This window comes from Beta vulgaris, chromosome 2, assembly GCF_026745355.1.
Source record: "Beta vulgaris subsp. vulgaris cultivar EL10 chromosome 2, EL10.2, whole genome shotgun sequence".
Lineage (NCBI taxonomy): Eukaryota > Viridiplantae > Streptophyta > Magnoliopsida > Caryophyllales > Amaranthaceae > Beta > Beta vulgaris.
The window spans coordinates 13,495,316-13,518,134 of NC_079203.1; the positions used below are offsets into that span (position 1 = coordinate 13,495,316).

Sequence of the window (22,819 nt, forward strand, 5' to 3'; positions counted from 1 at the left end):
GATGTATTGAAAGATTTGGAAGCCTTGAATGAGTAAACTTTGTTGGCTGTCAAAAAAAATTGCTAAATCTTAAAATTATGATATTAGATTATGCTATTATTAATTTTGTTTTGATATATATTTTACAAGAACCGTCTTCTATTACTCATTAAAACTATATTTTATATTTTGTGTAAATTTAAAATTTTGAGATTTCTACATTGTATATCACACGAGTGTTATACTAGCACAACATCTACATCCTAAGATAAATTTGAATCTAAAAAATGTATAACAAACTGACACCAATAAAGGTTTCAATCATCAAACTTACGATCGTAAAGTAGATCTTATTACTAATTAACTTAAACTAACAAATTGCTTAATTTTAGCTCGTTGATGCTCGATTTTGATCTCAAAATACAAATGACCACATACCATAACAAAACTCCGACAAATGTCAAGCCGATTCTCAAACAACAATTTTGAACTAGCTCGTTCGTACCCGTGCTAGCTCGAACACTAATGATTGTTATCAAACTTACTTAAAAGGCAAAATTTGACTGGACCCTACTCGTTTGCAACCAGGCCGAAACATATATTCTATCCAACCAAAAGGTACGTGCAGTCCGTAGTTAGAATAAATTTCCTGGCTTTTAAGTACGAGTAATCGATTTCATTGAATTCACTATTGTAATTTACTTATTAGTTTGACAATAATGAAAAGAGTGAAGGAATGTCAGATTTATAAAGGAAAGTATTGTTAAATAGAAGATCGAGGATGATACACAAAGAAGAAGGAAATGCAAATTTGCTGTATATATATAAGTTGCCTCACAATTTCAAAGAAGTCCCCAAAATACAAGAAAAGAAAACAAGCACACTAGGCATAACTAAGGGTATTAAGGAGTATTTATTAATTATATATAAGCTAGTAGTTGTATTGATTATAGTAGCGACATTGGGTGCCTGACAGCATCCCATCATACTACGGTATAAAACTAGTATATAGATATATAAATGGGGTAACATTAGACTCCATTACTGACCCTTAGCTCTGAAATGATACATGATATAGGAGCAGATCAGATATCTACTCGTACATACAGATATATCGCTAATCCAGATTAGTTAATAGACACATCAAAGACTGCAGAAGCTCCAGGAGAATTGCCGGTTGCATTAATTTTCGCAGACGCCTCGGCTCCCGTACCATCATCACGATAATAACTTTCGCCCTTAGAGCTATTCAGACTAGTTTCAATTGAATCCCAATCGACCTTACCTTGACCATACTTGGTGTTTGGCCCAGTTTTAACATAAATCTGAAATAGAAATTAAATGACATAAATAAATTAATTGTAACAACCTAACATGAAATAACTTTTGAAGTATCTTACGGTAATTTTTTTTAGAGTATATATTTCCTTTTATTCAATTAATGACAGGTAAATTTTATTTTCGATGAACAAGATTTCTATAATAACTAGTGATTAGGCCCGAGCTATGCCCCGGGTAAGAAAAAATTTATAATACTTTATGATAATAACACTAAATATAACTTAGCCTAGTGGTTAAGACTTTAGTATATATGTACTTGAGGTCTTGAGATCAAACCCTATACTATGCAATTTCTGCGCCACATGGCACAGTTTCTTGTTTTTGCACGCCTTTTAATATATTTGTATAGATTAAACGGCCGCTGCTTATATAATAAGTAAAGTCACCTGATTTGGACTGCCGTCTCTAGGAACGTTCCACGCAAGGATCCATGCAGAGTTAATTGGCCCAGCTTGTACATTAGAGCCAACATACACCACAGCTCCCTTGGACCCTTTCAAATCCTTAGGAGGGACACCACGGTGCGTATACTTACCTGGACGGTTCATTCCAAGACTTGGAGGGTAAGCGCCAATAACAGAACCAGACCAATCTTTCTTCTCTTGAAATGTAGCGTTTCCGAAGCCATTATTCATCATCAAGGCCCTTGTGGTTGCCTCTGATTTTCCTTTCGTCCCGCTATCACCCGAGTTTGGCACATCATCGCCTGTCCCCAACTCCGCCATCATTTCAATTATTGCCGCTGCATGCTTCTCATCTATAGTTAATGATGAGGCCATTTGTCTGCCCCTCCATGAAACCGAAATAGAAAACACACAAAAAAAAGAAATAAGTATACTTCAGTTCATACATAGGCTATGTTCAGTTCACCTTATTTTTGCTTATTTCAGATCTAATCAGATCAGAAAAAATAAGTTCAGATCAGACCAGATCAGATCAGATCAGTTCAGATCAAATCATGCTTATATTTAAAAACTCATTATTATTATTATTAAATAGGGAAATTCCCATTGGTAACCTCGTACTTTTGCTGATTCTCACTGGTAACCTCGAATTTTTTCAAATCCCATTGGTAATCCTGTACAATATAAACATTCTCAACCATGACTTTGATGAGGAATATTCCATTTAAAAAGGCACTTTCGGTACGCAAATACACGCCAATCGGATCGTTTTTTGCAAATTCCGACCTTGAAAACGACCCTATTAATGGCAAAAATGACCCCTAAAATATTTGAATACCATTTTTTAATTTGTTTTTCATTATTTCGTTTTTGCATGCAAATCGAGGGACTTTCGGTATGTAAATACAGGCAAAAATACCCCTAAAATATTTTAATATCAATTTTTAACAATTTATTTTGTTTTTAACTAATGAATAATTTTTAAAATTTGCATGTATTTGCATATCGAAAGTACCTCGATTTGCGTGCAAAAACGAAATGATGTAAAAAAAATTTAAAAAGTGGTATTCAAATATTTTAGGGGTTAGTTATACCCTTGTTAGGGTCGGTTTCGAGGCTGAAATTTGCAAAAAAAATAAAGATCCGATTTCGTGTATTTACATACCGAAAGTACCTCGATTTGCGTGCAAAAATGAAATGATGAAAAAAATTAAAAAAAATGGTGTTCAAATATTTTAGGGGTCAGTTTTTCCCTTGATAAAATCGGTTTCAAGGTTGGGATCTGCAAAAAACGATCTGATTTTCCTGTATTCACATACTGAAAAGTACCTCGATTTACGTGCAAAAAAGAAATGATGAAATTTTTTAAAAAAAAGTGATATTCAAATATTTTAGGGGTCAATTTGGCCCTTTATAGGGTCGGTTTCGAGGCCGGAATTTGCAAAAATGATCGGATTTTCCTGTATTTACATACCAAACGTACCTCGATTTGCGTGCAGAAACGAAAAAATGAAAAAAATTAAAGAAAAAGTGGTATTAAAATATTTTAGGGGTCAATTTTGCCCTGGATAGGGCCGGTTTTGAGGTCGGAATTTGCAAAAAACGATCTGATTTACCTATATTGAGTTTAGGGTTTAATTATGATGATTAATTATGGTTTAAGGGGTTAATCTAACAGAATATTTCCTTTTTAATGGAATATTCCTCATCAAAGTCATGGTTGAGAATGTCTATATTGTACAGGGTTACCAATGACATTTAAAAAGATTCAAGGTTACCAGTGAGAATCAGCAAAAGTACAAGGTTACCAATGGGAATTTCCCTATTAAATATCTTTCATTACATATTAGTAAAAATTATAATAATTAAATATTAATAAAGTACTAATTGAGACGAATCAAACAAGAAACCACATTACTATATTTTTTCTTATATATTGAGAAAAATCTAAAAGATTCTCTCTAATTGTGAATAGTGTCAAAATTCTAAGTGAGAAAGATAAAAAAAATACAAAGGGAGTATTATTATTTACTAGTACATTTGTTCAAAAGAATTATTATTGTTGTTGTCGTTGTACTTATTAATTATTAATATTGGTAATTATTATTAATCTTGTTGTTACCATTATAAATGTCATTGTTATATTATATTAAGTTATTTTGTTGTTATTAAATAATAGAAAATTAAAAGCCACGTGTTAAGAACATAAGATTGACGCAAAAATAAGAAATATATAAAATATGATATCTCAAATTCATGACAACGAAACTACTAAGTTCGGATTACATTTCAAAATAAGCTAAGTGTGAGATACAAATTATAAATTTAGATTCGGTATACCTCTTTCTACCGAATTCCAAATCTCTCTAGCTATTTGAAGTTGCACGATATATCTATTTCTTTTTGGCTCAAGTCATAGTTATTTGTATATCTTATTTTATTTTCTATGGAAAAAAAGAGTTGAGTTTGCCGACTTCTCAAGTGTGAAACTTTTTTTTAAGAGAAAGTGTGAAACATTGTATAAGTGCTCTTATAAATTAATGACTTGAGTTATATAATTAATTTTAGTAATGATAATAATTATTATGATTATAATTATTATTGTTGTTCTTATAATAATGATAATAATAATTATTATCAATAATAAAAGTTGTGTAAAAGTTGTAATAGAAATAAAATGATAATAATAGTAATACTATAAAGAAGATATTATAATGTATTGCATAATAATAATTTACAAAGTAATAATATAATAGTAATAATATATTTTATAAAAGATAAGATCTTGTAAATCAGATCAGTTCAGATCAAATCAGATCAAATCAGATCAGATCAGAAAAAATAAGTTCAGATCATATCAGAAAAAATAAGTTCAGATCAGATCAGATCAGAAAAAATAAGTTCAGATCAGATAAGTTCAGGTGAACTAAACATAGCCATAAACAAGTATATGATTGCATGCAATTTCTCAAACTCATCATCAATATTACAGTACTTACAGTTTATTTACACAGATAAGAGAGAGTACAATACCTATGTAAGTATATAAGTATATGCTTGGTGTTATCAACTTATTTTAGTGTGATGAATGTGGTATTCCGTGAACCCATTCCTTCCTTATTTATAGGCTAAAAATTAGCAAGCAACTAGAGGGCAAGAAACTATTAACTCTAACAACGCCATCTTGGATGATGCACCGGCCACCATTTTAATAATATCATATCCTACGTTTCTTAGACAAAAATCATTGACAATAATTGGTAGACCTTTAGGTGTGAATGATAAACTCATTTCATTTTTTAATTACACTAATAAACGAGTATAGGAAGATTTTTTCTTGATTATGATTTTATTGTAGAGATTAATGGTTTCTATTAGAAAACGATATCTGGTATACGTCTCATTCAATTTGTTTTTGCTAAATAAATTAGTCAATTCGTTCATTTATTCAACATACATTCCAAACTAGGTTGGACTCTTTGACATAAGAGAAAGCTAACCAAGTATTCACCACTTACAGTATTTTCACAATACATCATATCGGCTTCAAATCAGCTTACAAACTCATAAACCAACTATAATCTTTCCTTGAAATACATTGAGGCCATCTTCAAGTCAGTGAGGCCTGCTAAAAGTTAAACCCTTAAAGTAATGACCTACATAGGTTAATCAATAGTTCAGACCTTTTAAAAATTATGACCAAAAATTCAAATTCTATTGTCAATTTTTCCAAAATAGTATGTAGGTCAATTAATTGAGGAGGGAAGGAGTATATGAACTTTGGGCATGGCATGCTAGAGAAAGGTCAGGAGATGATGATATGCTGAGAAAGTCATTTGGTATCACACTCAATAACATTTTTGATAGGTTTATATAACTCTAATCCTTTATGATTTTGGGAAATTAGAAAATAGCAAACTCTACAGTAAAATTTTTTTTGTAAGAATATATATAACATATCATTTATGATTTTGGGAAATTTAAAAAAATAGCACTCTCTAATAAGTAATAAGTGACGTTGTTATTAAAAGAAAACCACCCCTAATTTTTTTTAAAAAACTATTACCATCCCTAGCTAGCTATTAATATCATAGTTTCACACAAATCACCCACGCTCAATCATTCCTGGTTGGCACCGATTAGAAAATATTGAGCATGGTCCTTGGATTCAAGTAATTGGGATACAGGGAATATGATTTTTTTTTTTTAATGTTCTTTTATCAATGGGTAATTTTTTTTGTCTTTACAAAGTCCACTCTTTTTTATCTATCTTTTACATATGATTTTTTTAGAATTAAGAATCTGTAAACACCTATGCTTTACATTATACTTCACCTCCTATACAGTTTTCTCAACCATGCATCATCACAGCATTACCCCAGTATGCAAGATTCCTATTCCTCCATATCAAATATACAGCAGCAGCAATAGTTGCCATAACCTACATAAGATGTTCTATTTGCCTAAGATTGGTATTATATGTAGTTCAGTTAGAGACCTGGGCTGGTTGTATGTAGAGTTGTCAGATTAGCCTATTAGTGACCTTGTTCAATCTCTTATGTTTAAGTTAAAATATTGTTCTTTGTTAACCTATTTTTTTTACCCTTAGGCTAATATGTTAGTAAAAAATTATATACTATAATTGATAGTAAATTGAATAATAATATATTTAAGGATAAATTGACAATATGGATCTAAACTTAGGTTGATAATTTTTAAAAGGTCTGAATTATTGATTAACTTATATAGGTCGCTATGTTAGGAGGGTGTTAACTGTTAAATTTTAGCGGGCCTCGATGACTTAGAACTGGCTTAATAGTTCATAACTTGTATAACGTGCCTCCCATCAGAAGGGTTAATTGACGGAGACAAATAGGAAGTAGGTGCGATTTTAAAAATAAGTTTGTTAGTTTCAAGCCACTAAAAGTTAAGACCCATAAAATAGGGACGTTCACACATTAATCAATAGTTCAAACTTTTTACAAGAGTATTACCCAAACTTCATACCCTTATTGTCAAGTTTTCGTGTATTTAATGATTTTATTACTTGGCAATCATGGTGCTACCAATATAATAATTCACCTAAAAAAGTCTTATCTTATAGTGTGACACGATATTCTTATATTGCACTCTCAAAAATATAATGAAATGGTAATAAAAGTATATTTAAGCCGAATTCAATGGTTTAAGTATTATAATCTTGTTAATTGTATATTTGAAGTTACATCTAGTTTATATAATACAATCAATTGTGGTGGTTTATTCAGAACCAAATACCACATTATTTATCTGGTTTTATAACTCTAAATTATAATTTAACATATATATTGCTACTCGACAATCCTACATGACACTTTAAATCTTTCAAAAAAGCCTTTTATAAAGTTTTTCTTATATACATACATACATATATATATATATATATATATATATATATATATATATATATATATATATATATATTGTTTCTGTTTGGAATTCATTTATAAAAAATTAATATTAAAAATCACTCACAATCTTTGTTAGTTTTTTACATTAGCGAGTAAATATATCCAAATTCAGATAAATATTAATCTTTTACATTTTAAGTGCAACAAAACTATAATATGGATGAAGTATATAATAGAATAACAAGTTTTAAAATTAGCGCACGTATCACTATGCACATATAGCATTAGCGCAGACGTCGCTATGAACATTTGTTTTGGGGCCCCCTTTTGGGAACTTGTACTAAGATGAAATTCCTCTGGGGTGCCCTCGCACAGGGTTACTCACCCATAGGCCCAACAAGCCCCAACTCCTCCGTCCACAATATTAAAATTTTGCTTCTACCAAAATTTGAACCTTAATCTTCCATATACGAAATAGTAGCAAGTCATACCATTAAATCCAAAGGTCATTGTTGTCGCGCGTACACATATAACTAGTACAAATAATTATACGTTTGTTGAATAACGTAGTCCCTACCCGAACGGTTCCAATAAAATAAGGTGACGAAAAGGCTTTTAGCGAAGTCTTTTAATAGTATGAAAGTTTGGAGGCATCATCCTAATAATAAAGAAAATGTAAGTTGCTGGCATAAGAACGAAATGTCTTCTGGCTTTATAACTATACCACTCTTTTTTTTTTTTTAAAGGAACCGAAGTTTTCTAATTACGTGACCAATAGCAAAATTTCCTTAAAAGTAATCTAATCTAATATGATACTATACTTCCCCTTTTATTTTAGTTGCACTATTTCACATTTGGGAATTATTTAGCAACAAAATTTGGGGAGCTTCTTCTCACAGTTATATAATAAAAAATTTAGTCAGGTAAGATCTTGTTGAATTCGTCTCAATGCGAGGATCACAACTTCTTATAATTTCTACATCAAATATTATTAAAAAAGACGGTCTAATTTTAATATAAATGGATAAACTAGTCATCGAAAGAAATTAACCTAGTTACTATTGGGCTAATTCTCTTTTTGATATTGTGCTTACCATTGTCTAATTATAATTTAAAAGTAGGCGGTCTTGTGAAAAATCAAATGTTATAACTGTAGGAATATGTAAGTACTATAAAGCGGAATTTCATGAATCAAATTCATAAGCACTTAAATCAGGATCACATGCATATACAATTAAGGATCACATACAAGTTTAGAAATAACCTTTGTAGCGTGATTTCCACAAAGCTTGAAGAACCGGATTGAGAATCTCAGATGTGATTCCTCTACTTAGTCCACCAACCCAGATCAACACTCCACCAATGCTAGTTGGAAAGGAAGAAAACTTCTTCTTTGGTTTCTTGGAGTATAACGTGACTTTTGAAGAGAGAGAATAGAGAGAAAAAATAATAATAGAATAACTGACTGTTTATTTTTCTGCCTAACCCAAATATATATAGTATTTAGGTCAGATTTCTCTCCTTTTCCCATCTCTTGGCCGGCCACCCTAGGGCCCTCTTGGGCTCTAGGTTTCTTTGTTGATCCAAGTTTAATGTGTGACCTTGTAGGATCCGTTACATTGGGCTTCGGTTTATTTATTTACTAATCCGAAGTTCTATAGCTTTCTCTAGCAAGACGTATAGACGACCCAATATAACGAACTTATTATCTCTATAATAGATCCATTATAATTAGTAATTGCATTTAAGTCGAGGACATAAATCCTTCAATCTCCCACTTGTCCGAGACGAGTGTGCAATGTTTTTATTCCTCAAGTCTCTTAATGTCTTAATTTGATAGTATGATCATATTTCTATATCATCCATACTAGCTTTCAAATTATTCCTTGAAATCCGAGTTCAAATTGTCAACAAATGATCATCGAATGATCCATTTGAGCACGGCCATGCATTTTCAATTTTTCACTCTTCAAGGGGCCAAGACACCTATCCTATCTCATATAGGAGGACTTTTCCAATCTTGTAGTAACCAATACTCCCCTCAACTTTAGCACAACCTGAATGCTGCCTTTTAGTCCCCTTTTACGGCATGACGTTTGACAGTATCAAAGCTATACTAATCATTGGGCTGAATAATGTTCTACTCATGTCTCAGGAATCTACTAATATAATTTCGAAGTTATAAAACTTCTAAGTAGGTCAAGTTCGACTATGTATCAACTATACATGTCCATATGATTGATTAAACATCTCTATGTTTCCATAGCCCATGAAACGGCGCTATCAATCAATCTTATATGCTAATCCCTTTAATAAGTCATTTATGTCCAGTTTAATGACTTAGATTAGGAACTTTAATATTCTATGAACTCTGTTTTTATGGTGTTTCATTCATCAAATCACATATTTGACAAAACCATAGAATTCAAGATATATTTTGGACATTTTATTTAATACCAAACCAAAATTAAATAAGACAAAATTTATTATCATAAACATAAATAGCAAAACCATGTCTTTACATTGCAATAAGTTTCTCTAAACCTAGTACAATCTAAAGCCATTCTAACATTTGCTTCAAGCCTATAGCCCTAGCGTGACACTCATGCTTGGTTGAGGTAGCGGTTTAGTTAGCGGATCAGCCACGTTCTCATCCGTATGAACTTTGCAGATTCTGACATCCTTCCTGTCAACTATCTCTCGAATAAGGTGATACTTCCTCATCACATGTTTGGATTTGTTATGTGACCTTGGTTCTTTTGCTTGCGCAATAGCACCATTGTTGTCACAAAATAACTCAATTCCTTCCAGAACACTAGGTACGATATCCAGCTCTGTCAAGAATTTCTTTATCCAAACTGCTTCCTTAGCTGCTTCAACTGCTGCTAAATATTCTGATTCTGTCGTAGAGTCTGCTACAGTGCTTTGCTTTGAGCTCTTCCAGCTCACTGCTCCTCCATTCAGACGAAAGACATACCCTGACTGAGAGCGGTAGTCATCTCTGTCGGTTTGGAAGCTTGCATCCGTGTAACCTTCAACAACCAACTCACTTTGTCCCCCATATACTAAGAACATGCCTTTAGTCCTCCTTAAGTACTTAAGGATGCTCTTAGCTGCAGTCCAGTGTGCTTCTCCTGGATTTGCTTGGAACCTGCTACACATGCTCAAGGCATATGCAACATCAGGTCGAGTACTTATCATGGCATACATAATGACCCTATAGCCGAAGCATAAGGAATGCTACTCATTCGCTTTAACTCATCAGGCTCAGTCGGGCACTGACTCTTGCTAAGCGATATGCCATGTGACATGGGAACGAAACCTCTCTTCGAGTTTTCCATGTTGAACCTTGTAAGAACCTTATCAATATAAGTTTCTTGACTAGCCCAATCATCCTTCGAGACCTATCTCTATGGATTTTATTCCCAGTATGTACTCAGCTTCTCCAAGGTCCTTCATAGAGAAACAACTCTTTAACCATTCCTTGACTGACTCAAGCATTGGTATGTCGTTTCCCATGATTAGTATGTCATCTACATACAGAACCAAGAAGACTAAGCTGCTCCCACTAAACTTCTTGTAAACACAAGACTCTTCTTCGCTTTTGATGAAACCAAATTGTTTGATTGCCTCATCAAACCGAAGATTCCAGCTCCGAGATGCCTGCTTCAATCCATAAATGGATCTTTGAAGCTTGCAAACCCTTTTAGGATTTTCTGGATCTTCAAAACCTTCAGGTTGTGTCATGTACACATCCTCATTCAAGAACCCATTCAAGAATGCGGTTTTGACATCCATCTGCCAAATTTCGTAATCGAAAAATGCAGCAATCGCTAAAAGTATCCGAATTGATTTAAGCATTGCTACTGGAGAAAAGGTCTCATCATAGTCTATACCATGAACTTGTCTGAATCCTTTTGCAACCAGTCTTGCTTTGTAGACATAGACATTTCCATCTTTGTCTGTTTTCAATTTGAACACCCACTTGCATCCAATAGGGTTAACCCCACCAGGCAAGTCAACCAGTGTCCAAACTTTATTCTCAGACATGGAGTCTAACTCGGATTTCATGGCCTCAAGCCATTTCTCAGAGTCTGGGCTCGTCAAAGCTTGTTTGTAGGTAGTAGGTTCTGAATTTTCCAAAATCATAATTTCAGAATTTTCAGTCATTAGGAAATCAACCAACCTTTTGTTTGGAATCCTTGGTCTACTGACCTACGCGGGGTCTGAGCATCAAGTGAAACGTTCTCTTCAACAGTTTGAAGATTTTCGCTTGATTCAACTTCGAATGGGACGGTAGGAGGTTCACGCGTTGAATACGTTACTCCTCAACATGACTTTCGTCTTGTTGGGCCGTCTCTGACATGGTGTGAGCCACGTCCAGTTGTTGCTCATCTCGAATTTCTTCGAGTGTTATTTTACTCCCACTTGTCTTTCTAGAAACAAATTCCTTTTCAAGAAAGACACCATCACGAGCAACAAACACTTTGTTCTCTTGACGGTTATAGAAGTAATAACCCCTTGTCTCTTTTGGATATCCCACAAAGAGACATTTATCTGACTTGGGTGCGAGTTTGTCTGATAGTAACCGCTTTACATAGACCTCGCATCCCCAGATTTTAGAAAAGACAAGTTTGGAGGTTTTCCATTCCATAACTCATATGGAGTCTTTTCTACAGCCTTTGACGGGCTCCTATTTAGTGTGTGTGCAGCAGTTTCGAGAGCGTATCCCCAAAAAGAAATCGGAAGATCAGCAAGACTCATCATAGATCGAACCATATCTAGTAATGTTCGATTCCTCCTTTCAGATACACCATTTAACTGTGGTGTTCCTGGTGGAGTTAATTGTGAAAGAATTCCACAATCCTTTAGATGATCATCAAACTCTTGGCTCAAATATTCACCACCACGATCGGATCGTAGTGCTTTTATTGTCTTACCAAGTTGATTCTGTACTTCATTTTGGAACTCTTTGAATCTATCAAAAGATTCCGACTTATGTTTCATTAAGTAATATAGCCATATCTACTCAAATCATCAGTGAAGGTGATGAAGTAATTAAACCCTCCCCTTGCCTTTGTGCTCATAGGACCACATACATCTGTATGTATGAGTCCTAAAAGATCGCTGGCCCTTTCACCTTTTCCAGTAAATGGTGATTTTGTCATCTTACCCATTAAGCATGATTCACATACATCAAATGATTCGAAATCAAATGATGGAATTATACCGTCCTTTTGTAACTTGTGAATGCGCTTTTGGTTTATATGACCCATTCGGCAATGCCAAATATAGGTTAGGTTAGAATCATTTGATTTCTTTTTCTTGCTATCTATGTTATAGACTTGTAATGATTTATCAAGCACATATAAACCATTTATCAAATTAGCTCTGGCATAGAACATATTATTGTAAGAAATGGAACAACATTTGTTCTTTATTTCAAAGCAAAAACCTTCAGAATCCAAAACTGAAACCGAAATTATGTTCTTAGTTATTGTAGGAACGAAATAACAATTATTTAATTCTAAAATAAGCCCAGATGGCAAGTGTAGACTATAGCTCCCGACGGCAAGTGCAGCAACTCGTGCTCCATTTCCAACGCGTAGCTCTACCTCGCCTTTTGCCAACTTCCTACTTCTTTTTAGTCCCTGCACATCATTAACTATGTGAGAACCACAACCGGTATCAAATACCCATAAAGAAGTAGAAGTCAAATTGATTTCTATAACATATATACCTGAAGTAGAAGCCCCAGACTTCTTTATTTCCTCCAAGTATATCGGGCAGTTCCTCTTCCAGTGTCCAATCTTGTGACAGTGGAAGCACTTGCTTTCCGCAGCAACCTTGGGCTTGGCGGTTGGCTTAGGTTTTTCAGCGACAGTGGCAACTTGCTTGCCTTTGTCCTTCTTTCCTGCCCATTTCTTTTTGAAACCCTTTCCCTTTTGAACCAACAGAACCTCTTTCTTTGGTTCAACCTTAGGGATGTTCCTTTCAGCATTGACCAACAATCCATGCAGCTCTTGCAAAGTCTTTTCAGACTCATTCATATTGTAGGTCATTCTGAACTGATTGAAACTATCAGGAGTGAGTGGAGAATAAGTCAGTAGCCAACTCGAGCCTATAAGGAACCCAAGTCTTTCCATGTTTTCGAAAAGACCCATCATTTCGAAACATGGGGGCCAACAGCTTGACCCGGCTTCAAGTGACATTCAAGGATCTCCCTGTTAGTCTCATACCGCTCAACTCGGGCCTGAGTTTTAAACATGGCCCGCAGCTCTTGCATGATCGTGTAGGCATCCTTGGTTTCGAACCTCTTTTGGAGGTTCGGCTCCATGGCTGCTACCATCAAACAAGTGATTGGTATAGACTTATCACTAGCCTGTTTTGCACGACGTTTCTCAGCGTCAGTTGATTCATCAGTTATTACAGGAAGCGGGGTATCTAAGACGTCCTCTCGACCCTCAAACCTCAGAACGAGTCTTAAGGTCCTTTCCCAATTAAGGAAATTTTCACCATTCAGTCTGTCCTTTTCCAGAAAAGGACGAATGTTGAAACCGGAGTTGTTGTTGTTGTTATTAGACATGATATCTACAGACAGAAAAATAAGGCAAAGTTCAATTTTATGTTTATAAAGCAACCTAAAACATGTAAAAGGTTTCTAGGTTGACCACCTATTCAAAATTAAAGTCCCCTATGAATAAGTGTTTTACAAGATCCTATCAACATGTAACACTAAGCAGACGGAGGCCTTATCTTAACGTTACATTATCAAGGTAAGTAAACTCTTTTACTAATTATAACACTTTATAACTCTTGTTTAGATGGATAAACATCGCATGTTTAACTATCTCTTGCTTCAAAATTCAAAACGCTTTTGATAATTTTGTTAAGGACAACCAAACTAAGTTGTAAAATTCGCAATTTTACCTTATATCCCAAAATTAATGATAACACCCTGCGGAGGCATGACCTATTACTATTAATTAAGGGTTTTATAAGTACTTTATGTTTGGAAAAGCAAACCTTAATATTTACGGGGCCTAAGTTTATTATGTTGTTATGAATTAGTGAACGCTAGCGCATCAATAACCAACATACACAACAACAATCCGCGTCTTTAGCGTCTGACCTTCGCGTCCGTCTAACAAAATTAGACGATATCCGAGAAAATAGCGTCCGAAATACAGTCAGACGGTAAATAGCGTCCGATCTAGCGTCCGATTTTTCAGCAGACGCAAAATAGCGTCCGCCACGTGCTGTCAGCGTATGATTTTACGCCAGACGCAAAATAGCGTCCGTCTGGCGGACGGTAAAGGCCATAGGCGGACGCTATTTGGGCGGATATACCAAACACTCATCGACCCCTCCCCAGAAATTTTCGACCGCACTTTTCAAATCTACGAAAACTGCTTTCTCTCTCTCTTTCATTTTCGCCGGCCACCGCTTTCTCTCTCTCTTCGCCGGCGACTCGCGACTTTGCCGCCGGACAATCGTACCCCTACCGCTGATTTCTCTCTCTCTTCGCGTGGCTCTCTCTTCACGTGGCGCCGCATCTCTCTTATAGGTCTGATTTGCCGCCGCCGAGCCGCCGCCGAGCTGCCGCGGAGCCGCCGCCGAGCCGCCGCCTCCTTTTCTCTCCCTTCTACAGTTGTTTAAGGTATGGATTTATACTTTAATTTTGTTGATTTTTTGCTTGAATTTCTTGTTGTTAATTAGGGTTTTGGGTATTTTTGATGTATAGTTGTTGTTCATAGTTGTTGTTGATAGTTGTTGTTGTTGTGTGTGATGATTGTTGTTGTTTTTAATTGTATTGTTGTTGTTGTTTAATGAATTTGTTGTTGTTTTTAATTGTATTGTTGTTGTTTAGTGAATTTGTTGTTGTTTTTAATTGTATTGTTGTTGTTGTTTAGTGAATTTGTTGTTGATAATTGAACATGTTAAGTGTTGTTGTTGTTGATAATTAAATATGTTAAGTGTTGTTGTTGATAATTGAATATGTTAAGTGTTGTTGATAAAAGAACATGTTTAGTATTGGTGTTGTTCATCAACTTGTTTAATTTATTCATAATAATTAGTGAAGTAATGTTATTAATGTTACATGCTTTAGATAAATTGAGTGATTAATTTATTACACTTATATTTAGTTGTATCGAATTGAATTGATTGTTTAGTATAATAAACTTAGTGTATATTTAGTATATGTGCACTATATATTTGTGAATTTATTTATTATATAGTGTTGTTAATCTTTTGGATTTGTTTAGTAATTCTTAATTATTCATAAATTATCTACTATTTGTCCACTACATATCTTACGTACTTCCATTAACAAGTAGTGAATATAGTGAATTGATACTTGCTAGTTGTATGTAGAGTTTTAAATTATGAAAAGGAAGGAACGTAGCTGGATGTATGAAAGACTTGATGGGCGTGCCCTTAGAACTGAGTATGTGAAAGGAGTTGATAAGTTCATTGAGTTTTGTTTACAACATCCTCATTTAAATGACGGTGATAAGATAAAATGTCCATGCATGAGGTGTAATAACTTGCGTTATTTGATGTGGACACGGTCAAAGTACATTTGTACAGTAAGGGTTTTAAACCGAATTACTTTGAGTGGTTATGTCATGGTGAACGTGCTACGGGGTCCTCCTCATCTTCTGCTCAGTCAAATCCATATGTGGATATGGTTGTGGATGCTTTAGGGAATACTGAAGATCATGCCATGCTTGCCGGTTCAAACTCAGTTGAAGAATAACCAAATGGTGAAGCAAAGAAGTTTTTTGACCTTCTTAAGGCGGCCGAGAATCCCTTGTATGATGGGAGCAAGATGTCCGTGCTGGAGATGGCTTCTAGAATCATAAGTTTAAAGTGTGAGTATAACCTACCACACAGGTGTGTTGATGGTTTTCTTAGTTTATTGAATGAGGTGATACCCCAGAACAACAACATGGGAAGAACTTTCTACGACACAAAGAAAGTTCTAAAGGGTTTGGAGCTTCCTCATGAGAGGATACATGCATGTCCTAAAGGTTGTATGTTGTTTTGGAAGGGCGATGCTCACTTAGATAAATGTAGTGTATGCGGTAGTGATCGGACAAGAAAACTTCTAAGGGCAAACTTATTCCTGCAAAAGTGTTAATGTACTTTCCAATCACACCGAGGTTGCAGAGGTTGTTTGCAACTAAGAATATCTCTGAGAAAATGACATGGCATGCCGACAATCCTCGAATGCAGGGTACCTTAGCACATCCAAGTGACAGTGAAGCATGGAAACACTTTGATAGAACCTTTCCCGATTTCGCCGCCGAGGCTCGAAATGTTAGACTCGGGCTGTGCACCGATAATTTTCTCCATATGGTAAGTTTGGAGGGCAATATTCATGCTGGCCAGTTATCCTCACACCATACAATTTGCCTCCATCCATGTGCATGAAGAAACCATTCATGTTTCTTTCTTTGCTCGTTCCGGGACCTAAAAATCCCAAAGGAAACTTGGATGTGTTTATGCAGCCTCTAGTTGAAGAGTTGAAGCAGTTGTGGCATATTGGGGCTACGACCTATGATGTTTCAAGGAAGCAAAATTTCAACCTTCGAGCATCGTTGCTTTGGACAATTAGTGACTTTCCTGCGTATGGTATGTTGTCCGGATGGTCTACTGCTGGAAAGAAGGCATGTCCTTATTGCATGGAGAAAAGCAAGGCATTCTGGCTTGAACATGGGGGTAAAGTGACATGGTTTGATTGTCATCGACAATTTCTTCATTCTGACCACCCATTTCGAAGGAATAAGACTGATTTTTGTAAGAATATGGTTGAGAATGGCGTAGCTCCTCACATAATGTCTGGAGAGAAACTGTGGCAGTGCGTGAAGGACTTACCTAAAGCAACTGATGGTCCCGAGGCGCTGAACCGATTGAAGAAGGATAAAAAAGGTTGGTTGAAACAGAATATTTTGTGGGAGCTTCCATATTGGAAAGATTTGATTATCCGTCACAACTTAGATGTCATGCATGTTGAGAAGAATTTTTTCGACCAACTCATTAACACTGTGATTGTAATAGCCCTGTTTTTAAGAACCTTTATTTAAAAGCTAGAAGTGGATAAGCATCATCATTCTTAATGGTTAAGAAAGCTTGTGGATAAGCATCATCATTCTTAATGGTTAAGAAAGCTTGTGGATAAGCATCATCATTCTTAATGGTTAAGAAAGCTTGTGGATAAGCATTACCATTCTTAATGGTTAAGAAAGCTTGTGGATAAGCATCATCATTCTTAGTGGTTAAGAAAGCTTGTGGATAAGCATTATTATTCTTAGTGGTTAAGAAAGGTCAAAGAGGATAAGAACCATCATTCTTATTAGCTAAGAAGGCTTTGAAAACTAATAGATAAGTTAGAAAGTCCTTGAGAGCCTTAAACATTAAGATTATGAAAATCGTTTGGAGATTGTTTTATCGGGTAGCGATGAACTTCCAGTTAAAGAGCCATTTGGGATTGAATCCGAGCTCGAACCCAACCAAACTTGATATATGACATGCTTGGGATGTCTTAAGGTTAAAATGGTCATTTATCCCCAAGAATTACGTGGCTTAATAAGGTAAATTGCTTACATAGTAAAACCTGGCCAGCTGAAATTACAGCTCAGACCTATCCTCAAAGAAAGCTGCTTAGCAGCTACTTAAATGTCGATCTCTCAAAGACCTTTTTATGCATGAAAGCCAACACCTTAGGCTAACACCTCAAGCAAGAATCACCCAAAAACTCCAAGAAACCGACCTTGCCCAGAAGAGGTTTCCCTCCTCTGGGGGTACCGCCAGAACAGCCTATAAAAGCTGTTCTGGATTTTCGTCTCTTTTCTCTTATTTCTTCCTCTTGGACACCCACTTTTCTTTACATAGAACTCTTCTAAACATCCATACAAAGAGTTCAAGCTTTGGTTCCAATCTTTAGACCTTAAACTCATATAGAAAACCTTGCTGAAAGATCACATAAGTTGCTGTAAGTTCAACAGTTTACACCTCTTGTATTTAAGCTTAGTTTTTCATATCTATAAGCTTGTTGAAACTAATCTTTAGCATTTTATACATTCAGGGGAAGCTGTAGGAGTAGTTAACCAAGTGGATTAAGGAATTTCGTGGCTTTAAGCATCCTTAGTTAAGGTACACACTTAGTTTGGTTTTACCCTAGAGATTTCCATACCTATAGTTAGGTGATTGTTTCTTTCTAGTGTAAAGCATGTCTATGAAATGAATTTACTTATGATGTGTATTTTATTATGTGTATATTGAGTATATTACATGAGTATAACATGCTAAGGTTCATTAGAGATGTTTCATTTGACCTAAACAACACTTATACACTAAGTATTACGATTATGATTCTTAATGGAATGTGTTTAGTACATGGACTTGTGGAGTAATTATGATGATTAAGGTGGAGTTGTTATGTTATTGTTGTTGTTGAGTTGTTGTGGTGGTTGGTTAAGTTGTTGTGGAGTTGTTATTGTTGTTGTTGCTCTGTTGTAGTAGTGTTGTTGGGTTATTGTTGTTCTGTCATTGTGGTTGTGGTGGAGTTGCTGTGAAGCTGTTGCCTATTGTTGTTGTTGTATCGTTCTTATTGGATAGTCGTTGTTGATGATGCGAGGGAAGTCCTAATCTTAGAATTGGGAAACTGTTATAATTATTGTAGTTGGAGTTGATATGTATGAAGTCGAGTTATGAGTTATGGGAATGACTTCATTAATTTCTATTTGCGGGATTCAGTTTTATTAGCATAATGGTTGCGTTAGAAGAAGATAATTAGAATAGTTAAGATTGGTTGTTGATTATTGTTATTGTTATGAGGTGATTATTGGAGGATGATTTTGGAATGGAGTATCATTCGGAATTATGAAGGAGATTATAATGTTGGAATTGATATATTGGTTAAGGATTTGAGTGCAACATAGAAATCAGTTTATTGAGGTTTATTTACGAGTCGAGCTAGCTTTATATTCTCAATATAATTGTTGGTAGCACAATTAGGTGCTTGATTTAGGTACAGTTGTGAGTTATGTTTAGTTTGTTTAGTTATATAATTTGGAATTTGATTATGAATTGGGATGCAAGTCGATGTAGCTAATATCATCGAAGTTATAGATATTAATTAAGGATTAAGGAAATTAGAATGTTAAAGGTTGATAATTTGTGAATTGGGAATTAGTTTAAGTTTGGTTATTGATTATTGATGTTATCGTGAGATGGTTGTTGGAGAATGGCTATGTAGACGTATATAATTCAAGATGATATGGGAAATCAAGTTATGATGCTTGGAGGTTTCGTATAATTGTTATAGAGTTGAGGTAACCTTTGGGTTCAGCAAAATATATTTAAATGCTCCCTGGGCGTTATATTGAATTTTGGATATCATATATCGTTTGTGGTAATGGCCATGATTATAGATACATCTCTGTGAGTTAGTTGTGAATTGCTATTGGATTGTTATAAAAGTATCATTTTGTTCAATTATCGAAATCGTTCGAAAATACTATATTTCTCAAAATATGATTTGGTATGATAATGAGGAAATGATTCAGATATGAGTTAAGACCAGATAAGGTCGAATATGGTGTTATGTTATGAGTATTGAGGATTCAAGTATGAATCATTAAATATCTTATTTTATAAATATGAAAGTGAGGCATGAATAGGCACCCCGAGTTAGGGCGGGTAGAGTCCCTAGCTGTTGCCTTCCAGGAGGGGCAAATTCCTGGCGTTATAGGACATGTCCGGGTAAGTCTTGCAAGCATAACAATAAAAGGCTGGGTGACGACCCTCAATAGTTTGGAGACAGCTGGTACTGCGTGGGTACCCCTCTCCACTCGCGTTCATGCCAAACGATTTGATTTTGTGAAAATATATCAACTAAGTTGAGTGTGATTATCTGTTACTATAACTATGTGTTAGTTTTCAAAATACACCTAAACTTGTATTTTCTATTACCAGTGTGTACTCAGCTTTGCTGATGGTGTTTCATTTCTGTGGCTGTCACTTGGTGGTGGCAGAGTCAAACATTGTTGCAGGTTTGGTGTTGTGACTCAGGATCTGAAGGAAGCAAGATAAAGATGTCGTTAGCTTATGGATTGAGTTTGTATTTTAGATAGTCAATTAAGGAATAGTTTCTGATATATTGTTGTATACAATATTTGGAAATATTAGTCGAGATATCAGTGTAATTGAAGTCTTATATAAAGGATTTTGTTTGTGGCCAATAACCACAAGTCCAGGATCGTTTTCTAGGTTATGTTTCCGCTGCGAGTAAATGTTTAATTCGAGGCTTATTCAGCAATAATTGTGATTAGTGGATCTTAAGTGTATTTACCTAGCAGCTCGGGAAAACGGGCTGTTACAGTGATGGATGTGAAGGGTCAAACTTCAGACACCCTTAGTGCAAGAAAGGATATGGCTAATGTTTGCAAACGCCGGGAACTGGAGCTTGTTGATGATGGTGTGGGGAATTTGGCCAAGCCTAAAGCACCTTACACACTCGACAAGGCTCAGAAAAAGGTATTTTGTGAGTGGGTACGTGATTGAAGTTTCCAGATGGCTTTGCATCGAACTTGAGTAGATGCGTGGATCTTAGTTGCAGTAAATTGCAAGGATTGAAGAGCCATGACTGTCATGTATTCATGGAGAGGCTGTTGCCGGTTGGTCTAAAAGAATTGCTTCCTTTGCATGTTTGGAAGGCGATAACCGAAATAAGTCAATTCTTTCGAGACTTGTGTGCGTCCACAATCAAAGTCAGTGAGATGAAGCGCTTAGAGAACAACATCGCTGAGATCTTATGCAAGTTGGAAAAAACTTTCCTCCATCATTTTTTAATTCAATGGAGCACTTGCCGGTTCACTTGCCTTATGAAGCAAAAGTTGGTGGTCCCGTCCAGTATAGATGGATGTACCCTTTCGAAAGGTAATTGAATTTGTTTTAAGTGTCATACAATACTGAATTCATACATAAAATGCTAATCCTCACCTTACGGACAGGTTGCTTAACCATTTAAAACGTAAAGTGGGAAACAAAGCACGTGTTGAAGGTTCAATATGCAATGCCTACGTAACTGAGGAGATAGCGAACTTCTGCTCCAACTACTTTCAGCCCGGGGTTGACACAAAATCAAGGGACTTAGGAAGAAATGTTAATCCTGATGTCGCTAGCACACATGGTCTTGGTGTCCCCAGTTGTTCAGGGAAGACTGCGGTCGACCGGGAACAGATGGACGTTTGCGATGGTTGCAAGACAAGGAGTACGATCGAGCACATCTTTACGTACTTGCAAACAGTGGCATCTTAAGTGATTATGAAAGGTAATTTTGTGAAGTTGTAGACCCATTGTGTTAATTCTACTTGTCCTTTGCCTAACGTGTGTGACATTACTTACTCAAGGCGATTCGAGGATTATATTGTCAATTCAAGACCGAACATTGCTAAGGATGATGTGTGGAGCAAATGCGAAGCCGAGTTCCCTAGTTGGTTCAAGACAAATGTGAGTTTCGTACATTATTTGTACCATTGAGATTCCTTCATGAACTAACTTAGTTCCTAAAATCAGGTCCTTGGTGCCATGACAAGTGACGATGTCACTCGAGCTCTTGCTATGGGTCCTTCCAGACAAGTGAGAAGTGGAATCAGTTCTTTGTGAATGGATATAACTTTCATACACAGGAATATGGCAAGAATAAGTCAACTATGAACTATGGTGTATGTGTACAAGCTGCTGATAGAGCTGATTACTTTGGCATTTTGGAGGAGGTTATTGAACTGGTGTACCATGGTAATTTGGCTGTTTATAAGACAATTTTGTTCAAGTGCAATTGGATGGACTCGGACAAGGGTATGAACATTCATGAACAATACAAACTTGTGGAAGTCAATCACACCAAGAAATACCCAAAATATGATCCGTTTGTATTGTCGTACCAAGTTAGCCAAGTATACTACGCGCCGTATCCCAGTCTTAGGAGGGATAAACTGCAATGGTGGGCTGTGTTTAAAACGAAGGCAAGGTCCGAAGTTGATGCCCCGGTTGATTTGGATGTTCTCCAGGAGGAAAGAGTTGATACCGCTGCAGTTCTTTGTGCTCCGAATGAGATACCAGATTATGATGCTGGTGACGACAACAATAATGATGAGATCATGGAATTTGAGGCGCCGAATGAACAAGGAGAACCAAGTGATTGAAAGCAGCGACGAGGCTGGTGATTTGAGTGACGAGATGATGACGAGGATGATTTGTTTGATGACGTTTAGTGTATTTTGTTACCTTATGTAGTTTGCTTTTGTTGTAAGACAATATGTTTGTCATTTTATCGCTAGTGCAGACCTCTATGTGTAAGACATATTATTTATTTTTATTATATGTGTTTTAGTCATTTAATATGTTTTTAATTTGAAGCTTTTTCCAAATTGATTAATTATGTGATTTTCAATATTTTGTACTACGGTTTTATAATTGTTTATGATTAATTTCATAGTTTATTGATTATAATATGTGATTACTTTCAAGCTTTTGCAGATGTCATCAGGTACCGGATCCGGAGGTGGTCCTCGTGATGGGGGTAGTGAGCCTCAGCCTGAGCGTGATGGCGAGTTGGAGAGAGACGAGGATAATCATGAGGCTGGGGTAGGTGACAAAAAAAGGAGTTGGATCCCAATGGACTTTGGTAAGTTA

The 22,819-nt window shown here is 35.6% G+C and overlaps 2 protein-coding genes across 2 annotated transcripts; both read right to left on the reverse strand.

Annotated features, from left to right (window-relative positions):
- Nucleotides 1-774: 774 nt before the first annotated feature.
- Nucleotides 775-4,819, reverse strand: LOC104887300 (jasmonate-induced protein homolog). The gene is made up of 3 exons (XM_048639845.1): nucleotides 4,758-4,819; nucleotides 1,707-2,103; nucleotides 775-1,304 (listed from the first exon to the last, which is right to left on the reverse strand). The coding sequence occupies exons 2-3, from the start codon at nucleotides 2,097-2,099 to the stop codon at nucleotides 1,107-1,109; spliced, it is 591 nt and encodes a 196-aa protein (XP_048495802.1). The 5' UTR covers nucleotides 2,100-2,103; nucleotides 4,758-4,819; the 3' UTR covers nucleotides 775-1,106.
- Nucleotides 4,820-12,490: 7,671 nt separating this feature from the next.
- LOC130590570 (uncharacterized) lies at nucleotides 12,491-13,193 on the reverse strand. Its single transcript, XM_057393075.1, has 2 exons — nucleotides 12,855-13,193; nucleotides 12,491-12,765 (listed from the first exon to the last, which is right to left on the reverse strand). The coding sequence occupies exons 1-2, from the start codon at nucleotides 13,174-13,176 to the stop codon at nucleotides 12,749-12,751; spliced, it is 339 nt and encodes a 112-aa protein (XP_057249058.1). The 5' UTR covers nucleotides 13,177-13,193; the 3' UTR covers nucleotides 12,491-12,748.
- Between the last annotated feature and the right edge of the window lie 9,626 nt (nucleotides 13,194-22,819).